The 20,117-nt window shown below is 59.4% G+C and overlaps 11 protein-coding genes across 11 annotated transcripts; 6 read left to right on the forward strand and 5 right to left on the reverse strand.

Moving 5' to 3' along the window:
• Window positions 1-3: 3 nt before the first annotated feature.
• OT_ostta03g00880 (Prenyltransferase/squalene oxidase) lies at window positions 4-2,310 on the forward strand (the record flags this gene model as incomplete). Its single annotated transcript, XM_003077949.2, has 1 exon — window positions 4-2,310. One exon carries the CDS (start codon window positions 4-6, stop codon window positions 2,308-2,310), a length of 2,307 nt encoding a protein of 768 aa, XP_003077997.2.
• A 105-nt stretch (window positions 2,311-2,415) lies between these two features.
• Window positions 2,416-2,913, reverse strand: OT_ostta03g00887 (Uncharacterised protein family UPF0250; the record flags this gene model as incomplete). The annotated part of the gene is made up of 1 exon (XM_003077950.1): window positions 2,416-2,913. One exon carries the CDS (start codon window positions 2,911-2,913, stop codon window positions 2,416-2,418), a length of 498 nt encoding a protein of 165 aa, XP_003077998.1.
• Window positions 2,914-3,018: 105 nt separating this feature from the next.
• OT_ostta03g00890 (Uncharacterised protein family UPF0250) lies at window positions 3,019-6,114 on the reverse strand (the record flags this gene model as incomplete). Its single annotated transcript, XM_003077951.1, has 1 exon — window positions 3,019-6,114. The coding sequence occupies one exon, from the start codon at window positions 6,112-6,114 to the stop codon at window positions 3,019-3,021; it is 3,096 nt and encodes a 1,031-aa protein (XP_003077999.1).
• Window positions 6,115-6,588: 474 nt separating this feature from the next.
• On the forward strand, window positions 6,589-7,362 carry OT_ostta03g00900 (unnamed product; the record flags this gene model as incomplete). The annotated part of the gene is made up of 1 exon (XM_022984689.1): window positions 6,589-7,362. The coding sequence occupies one exon, from the start codon at window positions 6,589-6,591 to the stop codon at window positions 7,360-7,362; it is 774 nt and encodes a 257-aa protein (XP_022838428.1).
• Window positions 7,363-7,506: 144 nt separating this feature from the next.
• Window positions 7,507-8,907, forward strand: OT_ostta03g00910 (unnamed product; the record flags this gene model as incomplete). The annotated part of the gene is made up of 1 exon (XM_003077954.1): window positions 7,507-8,907. The coding sequence occupies one exon, from the start codon at window positions 7,507-7,509 to the stop codon at window positions 8,905-8,907; it is 1,401 nt and encodes a 466-aa protein (XP_003078002.1).
• Window positions 8,908-8,957: 50 nt separating this feature from the next.
• OT_ostta03g00920 (Serine hydroxymethyltransferase) lies at window positions 8,958-10,352 on the reverse strand (the record flags this gene model as incomplete). Its single annotated transcript, XM_003077955.2, has 1 exon — window positions 8,958-10,352. The coding sequence occupies one exon, from the start codon at window positions 10,350-10,352 to the stop codon at window positions 8,958-8,960; it is 1,395 nt and encodes a 464-aa protein (XP_003078003.2).
• Window positions 10,353-10,599: 247 nt separating this feature from the next.
• Window positions 10,600-12,327, forward strand: OT_ostta03g00930 (FAD linked oxidase, N-terminal; the record flags this gene model as incomplete). Its single annotated transcript, XM_003077956.1, has 1 exon — window positions 10,600-12,327. One exon carries the CDS (start codon window positions 10,600-10,602, stop codon window positions 12,325-12,327), a length of 1,728 nt encoding a protein of 575 aa, XP_003078004.1.
• A 58-nt stretch (window positions 12,328-12,385) lies between these two features.
• OT_ostta03g00940 (WD40 repeat) lies at window positions 12,386-15,856 on the reverse strand (the record flags this gene model as incomplete). The annotated part of the gene is made up of 1 exon (XM_003077957.2): window positions 12,386-15,856. The coding sequence occupies one exon, from the start codon at window positions 15,854-15,856 to the stop codon at window positions 12,386-12,388; it is 3,471 nt and encodes a 1,156-aa protein (XP_003078005.2).
• Window positions 15,857-16,546: 690 nt separating this feature from the next.
• OT_ostta03g00950 (Protein of unknown function DUF2838) lies at window positions 16,547-17,779 on the forward strand (the record flags this gene model as incomplete). Its single annotated transcript, XM_003077958.1, has 1 exon — window positions 16,547-17,779. The coding sequence occupies one exon, from the start codon at window positions 16,547-16,549 to the stop codon at window positions 17,777-17,779; it is 1,233 nt and encodes a 410-aa protein (XP_003078006.1).
• Window positions 17,780-17,846: 67 nt separating this feature from the next.
• On the forward strand, window positions 17,847-19,325 carry OT_ostta03g00960 (Ankyrin repeat; the record flags this gene model as incomplete). The annotated part of the gene is made up of 1 exon (XM_003077959.1): window positions 17,847-19,325. The coding sequence occupies one exon, from the start codon at window positions 17,847-17,849 to the stop codon at window positions 19,323-19,325; it is 1,479 nt and encodes a 492-aa protein (XP_003078007.1).
• A 138-nt stretch (window positions 19,326-19,463) lies between these two features.
• OT_ostta03g00970 (Mitochondrial import inner membrane translocase subunit Tim10/Tim12) lies at window positions 19,464-19,730 on the reverse strand (the record flags this gene model as incomplete). The annotated part of the gene is made up of 1 exon (XM_022984691.1): window positions 19,464-19,730. The coding sequence occupies one exon, from the start codon at window positions 19,728-19,730 to the stop codon at window positions 19,464-19,466; it is 267 nt and encodes an 88-aa protein (XP_022838429.1).
• Window positions 19,731-20,117: the final 387 nt, after the last annotated feature.

Here is a 20,117-nt window from a genome sequence, read left to right on the forward strand (position 1 = left end):
GCGATGTGGGTCCTGCGATGCGCCCAGGGCGAGGACGGGGCCGAGGGCGGGGACGTGTGGACGCTGAACGCGCACGCGGGGCGACAGACGTGGACGTACGTCGAGGATGATTCGACGGACGCTCGAGCGGTGCGCGCGTTTCAAGACGACGCGCGGGCGGCGTACGCGTCGACGCGGGCGACGGTGCGGCACTCGGGGGATGTGTTCATGCGAGCGCAGTACGACGGGCGACGGAAGACACGGGGGGTGGAGACGTGGAGGGACGTCGGGGCGAGCCGGGCGCTCGACGCGAGCGACGCCGAGGTGGACGCGGACGTCGTGCGAGAGGCGATGCGGGCGGGTATCGAGTACTATCGGGGGATACAGGACGACGATGGACACTGGGCGAGCGATTACGGGGGGCCGATGTTTCTCATGCCCGGATTGATCATCGCGGCGCACGTCATGGGGAAGACAGAGGAGATCTTGGGGGAACGCAGGCGCGCGGAGATGTTGCGGTACCTGGAGAATCACCTGAACGAGGACGGTGGAGTCGGATTGCACATCGAAGGACATAGCACGATGTTTGGCACGGTGCTGACGTACGTGGCGATGCGGTTGCTCGGTAAGGAGGCGGACGCGCCGGAGTGCGTCGAGGCGCGGGAGTGGATCGTGTCGCGCGGCGGAGCGACGCAAGTGCCGTCGTGGGGGAAGTTTTGGCTCGCAGTTCTCGGAGTATACGAGTGGCATGGACTCAATCCTGTGCCGCCGGAGTGTTGGTTACTCCCGTATTGGCTTCCGCTTCACCCGGGTCGATACTGGTGTCACTGCCGAATGGTGTACCTCCCGATGAGTTACCTGTACGGCATCCGCGCCACGGGCAAGCCGAGCGCGTTAACGGAGGCGTTGAAGAAGGAACTCTACGCCGAGACGTCGTACGACGCGATCGACTGGAATAGAGCGCGAAACGCGTGCGCTAAGGAGGACTTGTATTATCCGCATCCGTGGATCCAGGACGTTCTCTGGGCGTCCATCATGAAGTTGGAACCGTTCCTGATGAACAGTCGATTGCGAAAGGCGGCGTGCGCCGACGCGATGCGGCAGATTCATTATGAGGATGAGAACACGCGCTATATCGATATTGGACCCGTGAACAAGGTATTCAACATGCTTTGCTGTTGGTTTGAAGATCCGAACTCCGAGGCGGTGAAGAAGCACATTCCTCGCGTCGCCGACTACCTCTGGGTCGCCGAGGACGGGATGAAGATGCAAGGATACAATGGCAGTCAGTTGTGGGACTGTGCGTTCTCCGTCCAGGCCATCGTCGCAACTGGACTCGCCGATGAATACAGCGATTGCTTGCGCCTCGCGCACGACTACATCGACAAGAGTCAAGTGCGAGACGACTGTCCAGACGTGAAGAAGTGGTATCGTCATATCTCCAAGGGTGCATGGCCGTTTAGCACGCGTGACCACGGATGGCCGATCTCGGACTGCTCGTCCGAGGGTTTGAAGGCGGCACTTACGCTGGCAGCGATGGATGAGAAGAAGTTTGGCAAGGCGATCCCGGTGGAGAGGCTTGCGGACTGCGTTAACGTCATCTTGTCCTATCAAAATCGCGGCAGTGGTGGATGGGCGACGTACGAGAACACACGTTCTTACAAGTGGGTCGAATGGTTGAATCCGGCGGAGACTTTCGGAGACATCATGATCGATTACCCGTACGTAGAGTGCTCGAGTGCGAGTCTCCAGGCGCTGTGCAAATTCTCTGAGCGATACCCACACATTCGTACGAAGGACATCGCGCACGCGAAGGCGACCGGACGAAAATTCTTGAAGCGCATACAGCGCGCGGACGGCAGCTGGTACGGGTCGTGGGCGGTGTGTTTCACCTACGGCACGTGGTTCGGCGTCCTCGGCTTGATCGCCACTGGATCGACGTACAAGACGTGTCCGGCACTTCGCAAAGCGGTGGACTTTTTGCTCTCGAAGCAACAAGAGAGCGGCGGATGGGGCGAGAGTTACTTGTCGTGCGAGAAGAAAAGCTACCATGAGCTTCTCGACGCCGAGGGTAAGCCCAAGCCACATCTTGTGAACACAAGCTGGGCCATGCTAGCGCTCATCGCAAGCGGTCAAGCATCGCGCGACGCCAGGCCGTTACACCGCGCCGCGCGCTCGATTCTGCGTCAACAATGTGAGAATGGTGATTTTCCGCAACAGAGTATCATGGGCGTGTTCAACGCCAACTGCATGATCTCCTACAGCTGCTACCGTAGCATTTTCCCGCTCTGGGCTTTGGGCGAGTATACATCGAAAGTTGCCGATGCATGAACCCAAGAAACGCTGAAAACGATTAGGCACGAATGACTCTATTAATACAACGCAATTCATTCTCTCTCGTCTGAAACAATAAACACCCGCTCGAGCTGCTCGAGCCTAGAGGTACCAGAGTACGCGTTTGTTCGCTTTTAACGCCGTGTACACCGCTATGACCTCATCGCCACTCTGCATCTCGATCGTCACGTTCGCGCTCACGTACTTCCCCTTCGAGCTCGCCCTTTGCGTCACGTTCTCCGGGTGCACCTCTCTCCCGCCCAGCGCGTCGCTGACGATCGCCCGTACATCGTTCACGAACGTTCCGTCGTCCACGCCGATGGCCTGAAACTTCCGCGCGCACGGGTACTCGTTCACCTTGGCGTCGAGCTCTCGCCACTTCTCGTCGAACTCCAACGGCGCTCTCGAGTCCCCCGCCGCGTTAGAGCTCGCGTCTCGGCGCGCGCGCGCGAGGGAGCCGTCGAGCGAGGTCGCGCGCTCGGGGTCGTTTTCGGCGCCGGCGCTCTTGGCGAGGACGAAACGTCGACGATTCGCGCGCTCGGTCGCCCCGAGGGCTCTGATCGCGACGAGCGCGCGTGGGGTGGCGGCGCGCAGGAGCATGCGACGCTGCGGATTCGATCGGTGCGCGGGCGCGCGCGGGTGACTGGGGTTTGCAGTGGGCGGCGGCGGCGGGGCAGCTGTAGCGAAGGTGGATTACAAATTGGTTCAACGCGTGCGCCTTGGGGACGGTTTGCTCGGTGGAGACGCACGTTTCTTGGTGGCCTCGCGACTCGCCGCGGCGGTCGGTCTGAGGTCGCCTCGGGAGATCTCGGTCTTGACCTCAAGCGAGCCTTTCGAGACGCCATGAGCGCGACCGTTCGCGTCCGGCAGCTTGGAGAGCCACGATGCGGCCTCAGAGGGAGATTTCTTCCCGCTCGCGACGTCAGCGTAGACTTGTAAGATATCACGAACGACGATCGCGGGCTCGTCCACGAGCTCGACTCGGAAATGCGTGATGCCGGCGGCGAGGAACATCTTGAGGAAATCCACACCAGTCTGCGCCTGGGCGTTGAAGACGGTGTTACGGCAGCCCATGTCCGCAAGGACGAGGTGATCGGCGCCGTGGTCGTCTCGCAGGTGCAGACTTTTGCTCTCACAAGGATGACCGCAGTCCTTGAACGAGTTTCCGTCGGACATGAACCGACAGAAGACACAGTGCTCAGTGTGGAAAATTGGCAAGTGCTGGTGCACGATGACCTCGAGCTTGGATGCTCCCTCGGGGCCGAGCGATTCGGCCAATGCGCGTTGTTGCTCCGCGTTTAAATCATGCGTCGGCGTCAATCGATCGAGTCCAGATCGAAGGAAGAGATCGGCCCCGATGGAGTTGGCAGCGTTCAGCGAAAAATCGCCGCGTAACGATGGTACGTCTTCCGATCCAGACTCCCTCAAATCGAGAAGGGTTCTCAAGAGTCCAGCAGAACGAACAAGCAGTGCATCGGCGCCGAGGTTGAGATAGAATCGCCAGAGTTGTTCCTCCTCGGGTTTGAGCACGCGAGGCGTCGCGACGACCGCTGTTTTTCCAGCGTCTTGCACGAGCTTCACCACCTTGGCGAGGCCGTGCACCTCTAAGAAATCCAACACAATTTCATCAAAGCCAGCCGCCTCTATCGCCGCCTCTGCCTGCGTACGCGTGCGGCAGAGTACGGAGATCGACGCTTCATCGTTTCGCGCGGACTTCTTCGTCGTCGCCATCGTCGACGTTTGAGATTTTCTCGCGCCATCGCCCCACCATGCATTACGAACGAGAGCGTCGACGACTTCATCGTTTGCCAATCCTTCCGCGCGGTCCGGACCTCCGGTCCGTCGCTCTCGCAGAAGCGCCTCCACTGCGTCACGTCGTGCCGCCTTAATCTCTGTCGGTGATATGTACAGTCCCTTCCCAGGGATCGGAGCTTCGTCTCCGTCGCACACTATTCCTCGTAGTGCAGAGACGTCGACACTTGCCGTGACGAGAGGCGTACCTCCGAGCTCGCCGATGGCTTTACGAAGAGACTTTTCGTCCAGGGCCTTGTTTTGGCTTGATTCTAGCGCTGAAAATGTGCGTCCTTCACCCGTCCGACCGGCTTCGTCTATTATTTGAACGACGAGCTGCTCGTTGAGGGCGCCGCGAACAACGACAGCCACAGAGTCTCTGAATCCTTCACGACTCACTTGTTCCGTGGGAACCATCTTCGCCAACTTCGCCTCGAGCGTTGGATCCGAAGTCCGCCAGACGAGCTGCCCGACCTCGATTCTATCGAAATCAATTTGATTCGATCCGAACGCGATGGTGTACTCACCGTCGGTGACACCCTCACCCTTTCCACCAACAAGCTGTCGGTTACTGTCAAAAATTTCGAACACGCGCCCGCCCTCTTCCTTGTCTTGCGGAGCGCCTCGATCGATGACGACGCCGTCACCTCGCTTCATCTCCACTCCATCACTCACGCGAATCATGACCTCACCGCTCGTTCGTCCGTTCCTGATCACGCGCGTGATTTCTCCCAGGAAGACGCCGCGATGCCTCGGCGCGCGTCCGCGCACCAAGCGCTGATGTTTCGGCCCCTCCAAAAATCCGGGCGTGAGACCGTCAAACTCGGCGTCTTGCCCGCGCGCAAACACCTGTGTCAGCTCTATTCGTTGTTCATTCGTCAACAGCTCGGACGGATCAACATCACACCCCCGTTGCGTCGCTTCCCACGCTGCGTCCACGGCACGTCTGTACGCCCGAGTCGTGCTCGCAACGTATTCAGGTCCCTTCAACCGTCCCTCGATTTTAAAGCACCCGACGCCGGCGTCGATAAGCTCCGGCACAAGTTCGACCGCCATTAAATCTTGAGGCGAGAGCAAGTACTTCACGTCGCCCATCTCCTGCAAGTCGCCGTCGACGACCAAACCATATGGCATGCGACACGCCTGGGCGCATTGCCCTCTGTTCGCGCTCCGCCCACCCCACGCCTCGCTCGAGAAACACTGGCCGCTGTAACTCACGCACAGCGCGCCGTGAACGAACGCCTCCACCTCGACGTCGGGGCAGCCGGCCTTGACTGCCGCAATTTCTCGCACGCTGAGCTCTCGGCCGACGACGACGCGTTTACATCCCAACTCTTTAGCGAACCGTGCGCCCTCGGCGCTCGTCACCGACATCTGCGTCGAGCCATGAATCGGAAGATTCGGTGCCAACTCTCGAATCATCTTCGCCACGCCGACGTCTTGCACGATCACTGCGTCCGCACCGGCCTTCGCGACGCCCCGGATCAACCGCTCCGCCGTTTTCAACTCCTCATCGAACACCAAGACATTCATCGTCACGTAACATTTACGCCCTCTCGAACGCGTGTACTTCACCACCTCCGATAGCTCCTCCAACGTGAAATTACTCGCCCGCGCCCGCGCGTTCAGAGCATCCAACCCCAAGTACACGCAGTCCGCACCGCTCTCGATCGCCGCGCGCAGTTGCGGCCATCCGCCCGCGGGCGCCAACACCTCGGGCTTGCTCCGCGCGCGCGTCGACGCCTCCGCGCTACCATCCGCGCCCGCGCTCTCCCGTCCCCCCCCTAACGTTCCAGGTTTCACCCCCGCGGACTCCCGAAGGTATCGCTCGCCCTTTCTTCGTCCCTCTTTGCCCTCGATCGACGCCCGCGCGGGAACGCTCGAGCGAAACGTCGACGACGCGCACCGGCGGCGCGCGCGCGAATCGACCGTTTCCGACCCCCGTACGCGCGCGCGCGCACCGACGCGCACCGAGAACGACGTCGACGGCACGTCTGCACGCGTCGCCATCGCGCGCGACGATCGTCGACGCGTCGACCGTGCGTGAGGTCAACTCGAAGCGCGACGTGTGACGCGTCACTCGTCGATGCGCGCCGTCCGAGCGCACCGCGCGCGCGCGCCGACCGCGCCCGACGGCGCGTGCGCGCACGTACACGTTCGGGTGCGTGCGCGCGTCCCCGTCGACGGCGAAAATCGCGCGCGTGTGCGTTCAGGCGAGCGGAAACGAGCGAAGACTGACTCGACGTCGCGCGCGCGCAGGACGAGACGGATTTCGGCATCGGCGCGCTCCTCGTGCGCGATTTAGCGCGTGAGGTGGCTTTGGAACACGCACACGGGCGTTCTCGAGCGTGCGCGTCGATCGTGGGGGCGTGGACGCGCTCGAGGGAGTTTTATGAGAGCGATGGGACACGCGCGGTTGATTTGCGCGCGCGAAGCGCGACTTCGAGCGCGGACGACGCGTCTGGTGCGTTCGTTCGAGAAACCATGGTGCGAGCGTTGGAAGATGGGCGCAGGAGCGGTGGTAATGGTGTGTTGAGTTCGGGGTGGGCGCTGTGCGCGCTGGATTGCGCGAGTAAATTGTCTCGCGCGTTCGGCGGCGGAGCGCTGCCGTCGACGGTGAGGGCGCTTCGATCTCGAGACGACGTGAGCGTCTTGGTGACGCTTTCGGTGGGGGACGGCGCAGGCGCGGGTGAGCAGTTGGTGGAGTCAGAGGCGACGTGTGTGATCGTCGTGCGTCGCATCGAGGCGGACGATGGACGAGTTGCGGCGGACGTTGAGACGGACGTTCGAAGAGCAATCGGACGACGACGTCGCGAACGTGAACGGGTGACCGTTCTCGACGGCGACGTCTTGGAGTTTTCGGCGATCGAGGTCGAGAGCATTGAGTCTGCGGTCGCACGCGCGCTTCGAACGACGCCGGGCGCAATAGATACCGATGAGGACGAAGAACAGCGCGTCGCGCGACGACTCCAATCCGTCGTGCCGTTTGATCTCGGAGTCAAGCTCTCTGCCGAGGAACGCGAGGCCAGACAAAAGGTTAGACTCTCGTATGAACACCAGGGCGTTGAAGGCGTGAATGCGTACGACGAGGGTGACTTCCTCGCTTACCTTCCTCCCGATGCCGGCGGTCGAGGCTCCGCGCTTGGCGTCACCAAGCCCGGTCGCGGTCACATCTATTATGAACGCGACGCAGCCGACGATGAGTTACACGACGACGATCTCTTTCCCGACACCGACGACGAGGAAGAAGAGTTCTAGATAGTAGGTTAGATATTTCACGAATCTTAGCGTCGATGCATCGTCGTCGGAGCCCTCTGACCCACGCGAGCGGAGCCCAAGGGGCAAAAGTCGACCGGTAACGACGCTTCACGTCCCTTCACCTTCGTCACTTTTTACCGCGTCATGCGACGCCTCGCCGTCGTCCGAGAGGCGGTGATATGGGCCTTGGTATTATCGGCGCTGTACTTGGCGTGCGCCACCGCATCAAGCGCGTCGACGCGCGCCGCCGGCACCGGTGGCGGAACATTCTTCGTTCTCGCGAACGCTTTATTCGTCGGTCGCTTCGCCGGTATTTTCGCGTCGTTTATCGCTCCGACCCCACCGTTGAGCTGCCAAATCGTCGCGGGAATATTTTTGCGCAACGTTCCGTGGATTAATACGCGCGTGGGCGTCGCCACGCGCGATGCGAGCGGGATCGTTCGCACGGTGGCTCTAGGTCTCATTCTCACCAGGGCGGGCTTGGCGCTGGACGCGGGAGACGCGAGGAGGCGGATCAAGGACGTCGGATCGCTCGCGCTGGTGCCGTCAACGATGGAGATGGTGACGTCGGCGGGGATGGGGATCGGGGTCCTGGGAATACCCACGGCGACCGCGTTCGCACTCGGATTTTTGCTGTGCGGGATTTCGCTCGCGGTCGTCGTGCCGCCGGCGGTTCGATTGAAGCGAGAGGGGAAAGGATCTACAGTGTGCGATTTGATCCTGTGCGCGAGCTCGTTCGATGGGATTTACTGCGTCGTAGGGTTTGGGATATGTGCGGGCGTGGTCGGTGGGGGTGGTGGGGCGAGCTCGGCGTGGCGAGTGCCGGCGCAGCTTGCGGGCGGCTTGTTCGCTGGGCTCGCCGCGTCGCGAGCCATCTCGCTAAGCGGGATAGTCACTGCTCCGGAGCGAGCGTCGAGCGCGAGCTCAGACTCGGCAATTATCATGTCTATCGTAATGTTAGCGCTCTTCGCGGCGAAGGAGTTGGGGATGAACGGTGGCGGCGCGCTCGCGTGCATCGTCTTTTGCGTCTCACTGGGGAGTGAGTGGAAATCGCAAGGCTTGGAGAACGCGCTCAAGGAGACGAGCATGTTTATGAACGTACTTTGGAACGAGTTCACGGCGCCATTACTCTTCGTCATTATTGGGATGAGTTTGGATCTCACCGCGCTCGATGGTGCCGTGGCGGGGAAAGCGATAGCTATAATATTTGTCGGCGGCATTGCGAGAGCGCTTGGAGTACTTCTCGCGACGCAGAGGATTCCTTCGATGAATTGGAGCGAGCGAGCATTCTTGACCATGGCGTGGACGCCTAAGGCAACCATCCAAGCCGCGCTGGCGAGCGTCGTTTTAGATCAGGCGAAGGATGTGGACGAGGAAAGCGACGGGCAAAAATTGCTACAGACGGCGTTGCTTTGTATTTTGATAACAGCGCCGCTCGGAGCGTGGTGCATCGAGTACTTCGCGCCGAGGCTGTTACGTCCGGACGACGAGATGCCGGTCGTTGTTGTCGAGGTATTGAAATCGAAGGAGGAGAGGAAAGTTTAGGTAGACGTGTTGTAATGCAGGACGAAACTGTTCTTATTTAAAAATTTGACCTAAATGTCGATGCTTTCCTTCGTGAAGGCGGGCATGTCGAACGCCGACGAGAATGCCTCAACCTCGGCGCGCATCGACGCGACCTTGGGATTGCCGTCTAAGCCCTTTTTCCAGTCCTTCAACATCTTCCCGTGGCTCTGTTGCACCTCCAAGCACAAATCAACGGCGCGGGAGAGGAAGTCAGCGATTTGGACGAAATCCTTTTCCACCAAGCCGCGAGACGTCATCGCGGGAGCGCCAATGCGTACACCGCCCGGGGACAGCGCGCTCGCGTCGCCAAACACTGCGTTCTTGTTCAGGGTGATGTGCAGGAGATCGCACAGGTACTCCATCTTGCTCCCGGTGAGGCCGAGCGGGCGCAGATCCCAGAGCACCAAGTGGTTATCCGTGCCGCCGGTGACGAGGGAGTATCCCTTCTCGACGAGGCGTTCACCAAGAGCCTTGGCGTTAGCCTTGACTTGCTTGATGTACTCCTTGAATGCCGGCGTCGCCGCGTACTTGAGGGCGACGCACAGAGCGCCGATTTGGTGGTTGTGAGGACCGCCCTGGAGCGACGGGAACACCGCCATGTTTATGCGCGACTCGTAGTCGTAGTCCTTACCAGTTTTCGCATTCACGCCTCGACGGAAGAAGATCATCCCCGACCGAGGACCGCGAAGGGACTTGTGCGTAGTTGTGGTGACGATATCGCAGTACTCGAACGGTTGCGCCTGTTCCTCCGCAGCGACCAAACCAGAGATGTGCGCCATGTCCATCATGAGCATCGCCCCGCACTTATCCGCGATTTCCCTGAATCGCGCGTAATCCCAATCTCTCGCGTACGCCGACCCGCCGCAGATGATCATCTTCGGTCGGAAATCCATCGCCTTCTCCTCGAGCTTTTCGTAATCGATCAAACCAGTCTTCGGATCCACCTTGTACGGCAACGACTCGAAGAAGATGCTCGTCGCCGAAATCTTCTTCCCGTGCGCCGTGTAATATCCGTGCGTCAGGTGTCCTCCACTCGGCAGATCCAAACCCATGATACGGTCGTGCGGTTGTAAAAGCGCGGTGTACACCGCCAGATTCGCGGGCGATCCGCTGTACGGCTGCACGTTCACGCCCCAGTCCTTCGCGTCCAGGCGATACGCGTGCAACGCTCTCTCTTGGCACAACGTCTCCACCTTATCGATGATCTCGTTCCCACCGTAGTACCGCGCACCGGGAAGCCCCTCCGAGTACTTGTTCGTGAGCGCCGAGCCGAGCGCCTCCATCACGGGCGCGCTGGTAAAGTTTTCGCTCGCGATGAGCTCGATGCCGCCGATCTGTCGCTTCTTTTCATTTTGAATCAAGTCGTACACCTCTCTGTCGGCCTCCTTGAGCGGAGACAAAGCCTCGGGGAAGACGCGGTCCATCTTTCGCGCCCGCGTGTTTTGAGACGCGAGAGACGACGTGTGGGCGAAGTGCCGCGCGCGCGATCGCGAGGAAGCTGAAGAAGCACGCAGAAAATCGGGTTTTTGACACCGTGTAGTTAATAACCAAAAGTTCAAGTATTTTATCCGCGTATTTTGAAGGGTATCTGGTCTATGTGATACGAAACGACATTTTCGCGTCGTGTGAACGAGGGACTTCGAGACGCTCGTCAGAGCGCGAACGCTCGTCATGGCGAAGCGGGCGATGCGAGTCATCGTCGCGCGGCGAAAGCAAATCGTTTTCTTACTGGGAGTGTTTTTTCTCGGACTGTTCGCGAAGGTGGCGAACGCGGAGCACCCGAGGGATGCTTCAAATTTTCAGGGAAAACATCCGTGCGCGCGCGGCGTGCGAAGCTCGACGCCGAAGAGCGTTCGGGACGTCTCGGAGATCGTTCGGCAGAGCGAATCGGTGCGTGCGAACGGCGCGGGGCACTCTTGGCACCCGGGATTGTATTGTCCTGCGCGCGGTGGGACGCGCGTGGACTTACTCAATGTGCGCTCGGTGGAATCGAGCACACGATGGATACTTGACGAGCGCGCGCGTGTCGTTCGCGCTGACGCGGGATTACTCACACGAGATTTACTCGATGGGTTAGCGAGTCGAGGTTATACGCTTCCTGCATTTCCGTGGTTCATCGATCAAACCATCGGCGGTGCGGTGGCGACAGCGAGTCATGGATCGAGCCTGCGCGCGGGTTCGTTGTCATCGCAGCTCGTCGCCGTCACGGTCGTGCTTGCGGACGGCTCCGTCGAGCACTACGCCGAGACAAAGACATCGCCGGCTCTGTTTGAATCACTTCGGGCAAATGTTGGGCGATTGGGCGTCGTTGTGGACGTAAGCCTTCGGGTGGTTGAGAACTCTCGCATCACTCGCAATAACGAAGACATCGCGCCAGATGCATTCGTTGTCGAGATGTTTCACGTGCAAGCAGCGACGCGTGCGTGCGCGAAACAATATCCAGACGACTTGAAGGCGCAGTGGTCGTGCGCCATGTCCAAGCCGGAGGTGCGAGCGCTAGATGAAACCCAATATTTTTGGTACACACCACTGCAAGAAATGTCCCGAATCACATTCCAACGAGAAAAGCCAGGCGCGCTCAATTTCACCGCCTACGACGAGCGTTCAGCTTCGAGCGCGCTCTCATCCGTGAATTTCGGCTCACTATCATCGGGCAGTTTGGTTCGTGACTCGCCGCCACGCGCACGTGATATTACGAGCCCAGTGACGCTGATGGGATCGGAAGGCATGGCGTCGGCTTGGGCGAGAACTTGGAAACGAGCAACGCTTCTGAATATTGCGCCAGTGACAGACGAGCAGCGCGATTCTTTCTTGTCCATGACAGAGGAGCAGTATTTGCTTCATGAACGTTACGGATACGAGCAGCTCGAGGTTGCCGTACCGTTCACAAAGGCTGGCGACTGCATGCAGGCATTCAAGACGGCGCTGTACGATGATCGTGAATTAAATCTAGGTTTCAGATCCCAGGCTCTGCTTCGATTCATCCAACCTGAAAGTGCGTGGCTATCGCCCGCGCATGGTCGTCTCGGCACACTATACATCAACATCGAGGACTTTGTCAAATATTCTCGAGTGTTTGATACGCTGGGGAACCCGCGATTCGACGCTGCTGTGGCCATCCTACGCGGAGACAAATGTGACGGACGTTTGCACTGGGGCAAGTTTGGGTTTCCGAAACGAGGATGCTTTGATGGCGCCAAGGAGTACGGCGTATCATTTTGTCATTTTGGATGTCAAGTCAGTCGTCTCGATCCGACGAATAAATTCTTGGGCGATTCCGACGCTCTCCAATTCTCCGGAATCGACTTTGCTGCGTGTTGTGGCGCAGACGGTCTCTTCGTGGAGAACACGACGTGTAAATGTGTGTTGAACGATCGCATACCCGCCGATCAATGCTGAATCACTCGTTACCGGTACTAGTACAAGTACTTGTACCATTAATACTACAAGTACAATTCTAGTGACACACGCTGAGCAATCCGTCTTCGTTCAGCATCGCGAATAGACGCGAGCTCGGGAGGAGCTGAATTGCACTAAACGCAGATTGCTCGGCGCCACTCTTCGGCGCCGACGGTGTACTCACGCCGTGTACTGAGAGAGGAGCGAATCTTGTGAATTGCTCCGTGCTAGAGTTCAAAGAGAATATCCCGATGGATGTTCCACTTACGCTGAAAACATCACCCTTTTCGCTGACGGCGATGTCTCGCACCTCGCGTTGATGCCCACGGAACGTACGTAATCGCCCGTCATATCGCCTCTTTGCATCGCGCCCGCCACCAATCATACGCATGTCCCAGAGTCCAACCGTCATGTCGCTCGATGCGGTAAGTAATTCATGTGGCTCGTTCGACGCGGAGATGATTTTGTTTATCCCACTGTCGTGCGCCTTTACTTCAAAGACGTTCTCATCAGATGCTCTTGAATCAAATCCATACATGTATCCGTCCCGATTGCTTGCACATATCACACCATCTGATGATACGTATAACGCGCTCACGCTCCTTGAGTTTGGACACGAGAATTGTCGAACCACTCTACCTGCACAAGCGTCAGCGATGAGGACGTTTCCCTTTGTCGTTCCACCGATGACGTGTTCGCCACGAGCGTCTGACGCGCGCAGTGATTGGAATCCGTCCGAATCCCGTGCATAAAACTGCCAAACGTGGGCGCCACTCGTATTCCATACTTGAATATAGCCCTTATCGTCGCACGAACACGCCCTAGAAACGTCACCCTCTCTGTCCCTCGCGAAATTGAGAAACGCGCTGGCGGTCACTGTCGCCTTGGCGTGCCCGTTGTACTTGGTCATCGCGCCTTCTTCGTCACCCCTGGGCCCGCTCGCTCGCCACACGCACACGATACCGTCACATTTAGACGTCGCCCCGTGAGTCAAGAAGAGTCGTTCGTCCGCACTCACGTCGAGAGCCTGTGCGGACGGTCGGACAAGTTGGCTGTGCGCTCGCCACGACGTGAGCGCCTCAACGTGCAAGCGCCACGGCTCGTCATCGACGGCACCGGCACTGGCGAGAACTTGCGACATCGTAAGTTCATCGTCATTGATGCCGTCGTCCCGGTCAAAGGGTGACACACGAGGAAGCCAACTCCACTCGGACTTCGTCGAGCCCGTCGCGGGGCTTTGTGGATGCCAGTCATCGAGATTCTCCAGAATTGATGAAGGCGCCCCCATTGAGGTCCGTAATATCAGTTCTTCAGCACGGGGTCCGAGATGTTCGCTTATCGACGTTAAGACATCCGCGACGATCACGTGTGCTCCGCTGGAAGTGTCGTCTCGATTGTTCCTCAGTGCCTTGTGCAGAACATCTACAATGCGACGCAGAACAATTGGCAACGGCGTCGTCCTCGCCACGTAAACCAATGCTTGAGTGACACGTTCGATCTCTTCCGAGCTGCAACGGAACTTTGGTTGCAGGCACGCGATGAATACGGGTATCATGACGCGATTAAACGTCGCTGCGCCGATAGACCTTCGGATGCATCGAAGAACATTCAGATGGAACATTTCTCGTTTCAACGTCGGTCCCTCGACGTTTCTTGAGTTGGGTGCGCTCAGGGCGTGAACGAACAGTGGGAACAAAGTATTGATGATGTCGCGTCTCGAAGCGACATCACACGCAGTTTGGACAAATAGCGAGAAGCTCATCGCCAGTTGCATTTCTTGAGTCTCACTGAACGGTGCCACGATGTACTCTTCAATTTCAGGACAAAGGTCTTCCAAAACGAATCGCGAGACTGTGTTTGAGGCTCCTTTCAGTCCCGCCTCTGCGACCATGATTCTTGCCGCGATCGATTCGTGCGCGGATCTCATGTTTCCAAGAATCGTCGCGGCCGACCGGATATCTTGAGAGAACAAGACCGAGTCGCGGACGGCGGCGGCGCCGATGGGCTTCGCCGAGTCCATCAGAAGCTTCACCACGTCTCGCGCTTCGACGGGCATGCGACTCAGCCACGCTTTATACGACTTGAAAGCCGTCTTCGCGTGGACTTTTCTATCTTCGAAAAGACTTTCGCTGACTGATTTCATTGGTGACTCTTCGAAGAGTCCGTTTGAAGGAGCTGCGCTTTCAAACTCGGGACACGGCGCTCCCGCGTAAATGGCGCCTAATATGCGACCCAGTGCCCGCAAGTCATCGTCCTGAGCGACACTCAAAGGTGGCTCCGTAATGAACATCGTCGACATCGTCGTCGCTAGCGCCAGGGCATCGCTTTCCGAACCGCCGCGAGGGGATAAAGACCGTGGGACGACGCCGACACTTCGCTTAGGATGCGGCGTGTGAAACAGGCAAAGTCTCCCACCTGATGATGGAAGCGTGCGATTGCTATCAGGCACCATCACATTCTTCGCATCGATAGCAGCCGTGCCGTACGTGGCGTAGCCGAAAGTCAAATCTATCCAAGAATGTAAGTTTTCGCTCACGACGCACGATTCAAAAGCCTCTTGGTGGACTTTAATGAAGTATGATGCCGAATCCTCCCCGACTCGAGCCCAGGTCGGGAGGGCCAAGTCGCTCATGTCCTCGTGAATCGACTTGAATACTAGCGGGTCGACGTAAAACTCAATAGGTGCTTCATCCGGCAAAACTTGGTAAAGCCGAGACAAATCTTTCGGATACTCGTCGGCGACGACGTTCGCGCGAACAACATGCGCCAGCGTCGCGCGAGGCGTTCGCCTGGCTAACGCAATACACACCCCCAGCTCGCTAAGACAATCGCCACTCACGTGGTGCGGCGGCATTGTGTTGCGATAGGTAAAATCTAACTGCTCATCACCCTTCGTCAATCGAAACTTTGTCTTTGTCAAATCTCTCAAGCCGTTGAGTGAGCCATCAGCGTTGAGCGGAAACTCAGAGAAATCAATTACCCACGGTGCGAAAGTGTGATTCGAACGGTCCTTATCGCGTCTCGCGATTTCGTTGAGTTTCACGACGTACTCCAAGTTTCCGATGGCGCCCACACGCCACGCCGCGGTGATGTTTCTAATGTCTGAGTTCTCGCGAACTCGCAAGGCGCTCTCTGCCGACACCTCGAACGTTCTCGAACCACCGACACCTACCGCGCGCGCATGGGGCGAATTATACATCCCGGTTACTTGAACATACGGCGTCCCTCTGGCACCACCACTGAGCGTCGAGACAGACGTCTCGTCGACACTCAAATTTCCTAGCGCAAGTTGACGCTCATGGCAGTGTGCGACGCCTCGGCACAGCTGCAAAGCCGCCAACGACTTCCGATCTGCGCCGTCAAACGCCCCAAACCCACTCCTCAAACAAACCGCTAACGTGTGCGCGTTGGTCGGCTCGACGCTCACGACAACGCAAGATTCATCATCGACGACGACGACGACAGCCGGCGAAACGTTCGGATGCGACGACCGAAACGCAGCGTTCGCCGACCCACCTCTCACCACCATGCTCCTCAACGCCGCATGTGTCGCCTCCGCAGCCGTTTTCACGGCTTCACGACGCGTACTCAAGCGAATCGTGCGACATCCAAGCCGTTCCGCCACCTGAAATCGCCTCGTCCGCTCGTCCGGAGAGCACGCTCGGACGCGCACGAGCGCCCGCGCAAGCCTTCGCGCGTCCTCAGTCGACTCGATCACCCCCTCCGATCGATCCCGATCGACGTAACGTATTACAGCGCTTCCATTCGTCAGCGTTGCGCGCGTGATTTCGTCCAGAATCGTCGTCGCGAGACGATTCTCTCGAATCATGTCGATTCACTTTGATGATGAAGCACAGACGAATCACGCGCTACCGTCGCCGATCCCAACGTTCATCGCGCCCACACGAACTCGACGACGACGACGATCACAAAGGTTGCGATCGCGCACAAGAGCGCCGTCTGCGTCGCCGCGCACGTTCGCCGAGCGCGAATCACCGCGAGCTCTTGGTCCTCGTCGAAAGCGCGCGCCATGGACTGAAGCGCGCGTCAATCCCGCGCTCGCGCGTCCGCCTCTCCCGATCGTATCGGGCGATAGAGGAGAGCACGCGCGGCGTCGTAGAGCCACTCGTCGCGCGCGCGCGGCGATCGCGCGCGAGAGAGCGCGGGTTCGATTCGTAACGGTCGCTCGGGGAAAGGATTCGCTCGCGCCGCGCGCGCGATGCGTCGAACGCGGTCGGTGAGGAGCGATGACGCGACCGTCGATGAGTTGTCGCGCGCGAGGGAGCGCGCGAAGGCGGTGGCACGCGCGATCCGGCGTAAATCGGGCGAACTGCTGAAGAGCGCGAAGGAAGAGACGTCGAGGCGCGGGAAGAGCGCGGTTCGACGAGCGGTAACGGGAAGCGCGGAGACGCGAGTGCGGGATTTTGTGAAGATTCCGAGGGTGATTAGACAGATCGATAAGGTGTCGTTCTGCGTAGGGGTGTTCGGGTTGATGATGACGGAGTACGTGGCGACGCGAGCGCCAGAGAAGTTTTGGATGTTCTACGCATTCGCGATGCCAGCGATCGTGTGCGTGAGGGCGGTGTACTATCGAATGATTCGGTGGCAATACTTTTTGTACGACTTTTGTTACTTTGCGAACGTGAGCGTGCTGGTGTTTCTGTGGACGAGGAGAAGCGCGACGGCGTTTCGGTGCATCTTTGCCTTCGCCAACGGGCCAGTGCTGTTGGCGATTCCTTTGTGGAGGAACTCGCTCGTATTTCACTCCGTGGACAAAGTGCAGAGCGTGTTCGTGCACGCGATGCCGTGTTTGATGACGTGGTGCGGTCGATGGTACGGGTTCGGGGACGATGAGAACAGGCTGAGCGTGGCAGATTTGGACTCGGATGTGACCGTGTTGCAGGGCTCGTTGGATCTCATGGTGTATCCCATGCTCGCCTACCTGCTCTGGCAGACGCTCTATCTCGTGAAGACGGAGTATGTGGACAAGGCTAAGCTCGATACCGATCCCGCGCTGATGACGTCACTCCGCTGGCTTGCGAGTGATCGGAAATCTGCGGCTAATAAATTCGCCCTGAAGACAATGCGCGGCATCGGTCTCTTCGGCACTGATGAATTTTTCGATCCAAAAACGTGGAAGACCAAGTTCGTGTTCGTCATGTTCCAGCTCTGCTACACCATCGTCACGTTCATTCCGATTCCGTTCTGCTACCTGAATTACTACGCCCACACGGCTCTGATGTGGGTATGCTTTGGCACCTCCGTGTACAACGGCGCCGTGTACTACATCGACATCTTCTCCACGCGTTACGTCGAGCGTCTCGCCCTCGCCGAGGAGTTCATACGATGCCAAATGGTGAACGAGCTCACCGAGTCCGAGCTTGAAACGATGCAAACGATGGACTTCACCGATTCCGAGATCGAACAGATTTTGATGACTCCCGTCGACTAGTCGCTGTAAAGTAAAACTGTCCTGCGAGCGTCGCCTCAGCGCGCGACGCGCCCGCACGGCTGCCGCCATGTCTCCGTCCCTAGAGACGCTCGAGCGGATTCGAGACATCTTTCTCGATGCCGCGTCGCACGCGCACGCTGACGCCCGCGCGGTTCTCGAGCGTACGGACCCGTCGAAGATTGCTCGAGCGACGTCGAGCACCGGCGGCGGGTCGGTACAATGTGACGTCGAATGCGGTGTCGCTGGCGCGTTATTCAGAGCTCTACGAACAGTGAACTGTGACGAGAGCTCACCAGAAGCGACGGTTCGAACGACGTCGCCGTACGGCGTCGAGCGAGATCACACGGTTCGGACACTCGCGCAGGCGACGCTGGACGCGATACCGGCGGAGACGTACACGGCGATCTTTGCCGACGCGAGATTGCGAGACGGGAGCGATTCGGGGACGATTTACGCGTGTACCTTAGAGAGATACGCCGAGTTAAGGGAGGAGGGGCGGGCGATGTGTTCGAAGTGCGGGAAATTCGTGACGGGGGGCGAGAGAGGACTGTGGTGGCATCGAAAGACGAAGCACGCGGACGCACACGCCGAGGCGATGGAGGCGGTCGATCGCGAGCGGAACGCGCTCGTCGCGATCTCGTCAACGGCGTTAAAGGCGAGAGTGAACGGCGCGGACGCGGCGTACGTGGATAACAAGTCGAAGAAGAAGACTCGAGAGGACGATTTGAGCGCGGGTGTGAGCGCCGCGCGCTCAGGCGACCACTCGGTGCTAGACGCGCTCATCGCGGCGCGGCGCGTCAAAGCGCTTCCCTCACCAGGTCTCGAATCGGCTCGTCGCGGTGATTTAGAGTCTCTGCGCGTGCTCGTGCGCGATGGTTGGGATCCGACGTCGACGAGCGCGGTGGATCGACACGGGAGCAACGCCTTGCTCTGGGCCGCAGGCGGCGGTCACGTCGAGTGCGTCAAGTTTCTCATCGAGTCGTGCGGAATGGATCCCGAAAAAGCGGTGCAGAACGGACGACGATCGTACGCCGGTCGCAGCGCCTTGCACTGGGCGGCGAGAAACGGCCATATCGACGTGGTGAAATATCTCCTCTCGCGTGGCGTCGACGTGGATAGCAAAACGTCAGACGGCTCCACAGCGTTCGCGTGGGCGTGTTGGCAGGGACACATCAACGTTATGCGATATCTCGTCGAACAAGCTCGATGTGACTATCTCCATCGCAATGCGTACGGGTGTAACTGCGCGTGTTGGTCCGCCATGGGCCCAGGCGGCGTCGAGTGCTGCGAATACCTCCGCTCGCTCGGCGTCGAGTTCAATCTTATCAACGCCAACGGTCATAGCGCGCTGCACAAAGCGAGTCAGAGAGGAAACCGCGAGGTGTGCGAGTGGTTACTAGAAAACGCTCGAGAAATCGGCCTCACCGCCGCGCACGCCGCTCCCGACGCCGAGCGATACGATCCGAGCGGGCACGCGCGCGTCGAGGGCTTCGCGGATTTAGCCGCCTGGCTCGCCGAGCGCCAGCTCCACCTCCCATCCGCGTAGCGCATAGACACATCAATAACTAGCCATCAGTTCATCGTATATCACCAGAGTATCATCGACGGGACGTTACAAACAATCACATCCGAGTCCGCGCGCGTCGCCTCCGCCGTCCCATCCCCTCCCGCGCGTCCCACGAGCTCACCGCCCCCCCCCCTGCGCCCCGAGCATCTGTCCCACGATCGCCACCGTCTCCCAGTACTTACTCGCGCATCGATCCACGCACGAGTTCTCCCCCACGTTCAGGTCTCCCTCCTTGAACTTTTTATCGATGCACTTGTCGTAACACGCCCCGACCAATCGATTGAACAGCTCGACGCGATACTCCATCTCCTGTCCAGCCATGGCGAACGCGGCGTCGCGCTGTTCCGCCGTCATCCCACTTCCCGCGCGCGCGTCGTCGGACATCGTCGCGTCGTCGTCGCGTCGCGTCCTCCCGCGCGCCGCCGGGCGCGCGATCGGTCGAAAGGGAAAACCTCGATCGACGCCAAAGGCACGCGTACCTTTGGACACCGGGACGCGGGGGTCGATTTTTACCTTTAAAATATCCTTTCGCGCGCGCGCACGACGCGCGGCGCGCGCGAGACGTCGGCGCGAGCGACGCGCGCGCGCGCGCGAGCGACCGCGCGATCGTGGACGCGAACGAGGCCGCGGCGCGGGTCGTCGTCGACGCGCGCGCGCGACGACGGGCGCGGACGCGACCGCGAAAGTCGGTCGGTGGGTCGGTGGGATGTTCGCCGCGGCGTCGACCGCGGCGCGCGGCGACGCGCGCGCGGAGCGCGGGTCGTCGTCGAC

Source organism: Ostreococcus tauri (assembly GCF_000214015.3).
Source record: "Ostreococcus tauri WGS project CAID00000000 data, contig chromosome 03, whole genome shotgun sequence".
In the NCBI taxonomy this organism is placed as follows: Eukaryota; Viridiplantae; Chlorophyta; class Mamiellophyceae; order Mamiellales; family Bathycoccaceae; genus Ostreococcus; species Ostreococcus tauri.